At 65.6% G+C, this 349-nt stretch overlaps 1 protein-coding gene across 1 annotated transcript in view; it reads left to right on the plus strand.

Annotated features, from left to right (window-relative positions):
- The first annotated feature begins 226 nt into the window (after positions 1–226).
- The window catches only part of PFKL (phosphofructokinase, liver type), a 5268-nt gene continuing 5145 nt past the window's right edge, over positions 227–349 (plus strand). Inside the window, exon 1 of the mRNA XM_009644429.2 lies at positions 227–334. Within this exon, the coding sequence (XP_009642724.1) occupies positions 263–334 (72 nt within the window). The 5' untranslated portion in view covers positions 227–262. The remainder of the gene's footprint in view (positions 335–349) is intronic.

A 349-nucleotide genomic window follows, 5' to 3' on the forward strand; every position in this document is an offset into this window, starting at 1 on the left:
CCGGTGTCCCCCCCAGGCACCAGCAGCCGTTTCTAATTCATCTCCCTGTCGGGCAGTCGCTCCTCTGCAGCTCCCACCCCTGCACTGAGTTTCCCCAATCTCTGCCTACGTGGCCCCCCACCCCCTCTCGAGGGGACACTTCAGGGTCACCTATAGGATCTGGTGCCCTATGGGGCTTCCACCCTATCGGGGTCCCCCCGGGCCACCCACCCTGTGCGGGGTCCCTCGGGGCCACCCTGGCTCATGTCTCGCCTTTCCAGGGATGAACGCCGCCGTCCGCGCCGTCACCCGCATGGGGATATACGTGGGAGCCAAGGTCTTCCTCATCTATGAGGTTGGGGTACCCCCC

Source organism: Egretta garzetta, unplaced genomic scaffold, assembly GCF_000687185.1.
Source record: "Egretta garzetta isolate BGI_Z169 unplaced genomic scaffold, ASM68718v1 scaffold448, whole genome shotgun sequence".
In the NCBI taxonomy this organism is placed as follows: Eukaryota; Metazoa; Chordata; class Aves; order Pelecaniformes; family Ardeidae; genus Egretta; species Egretta garzetta.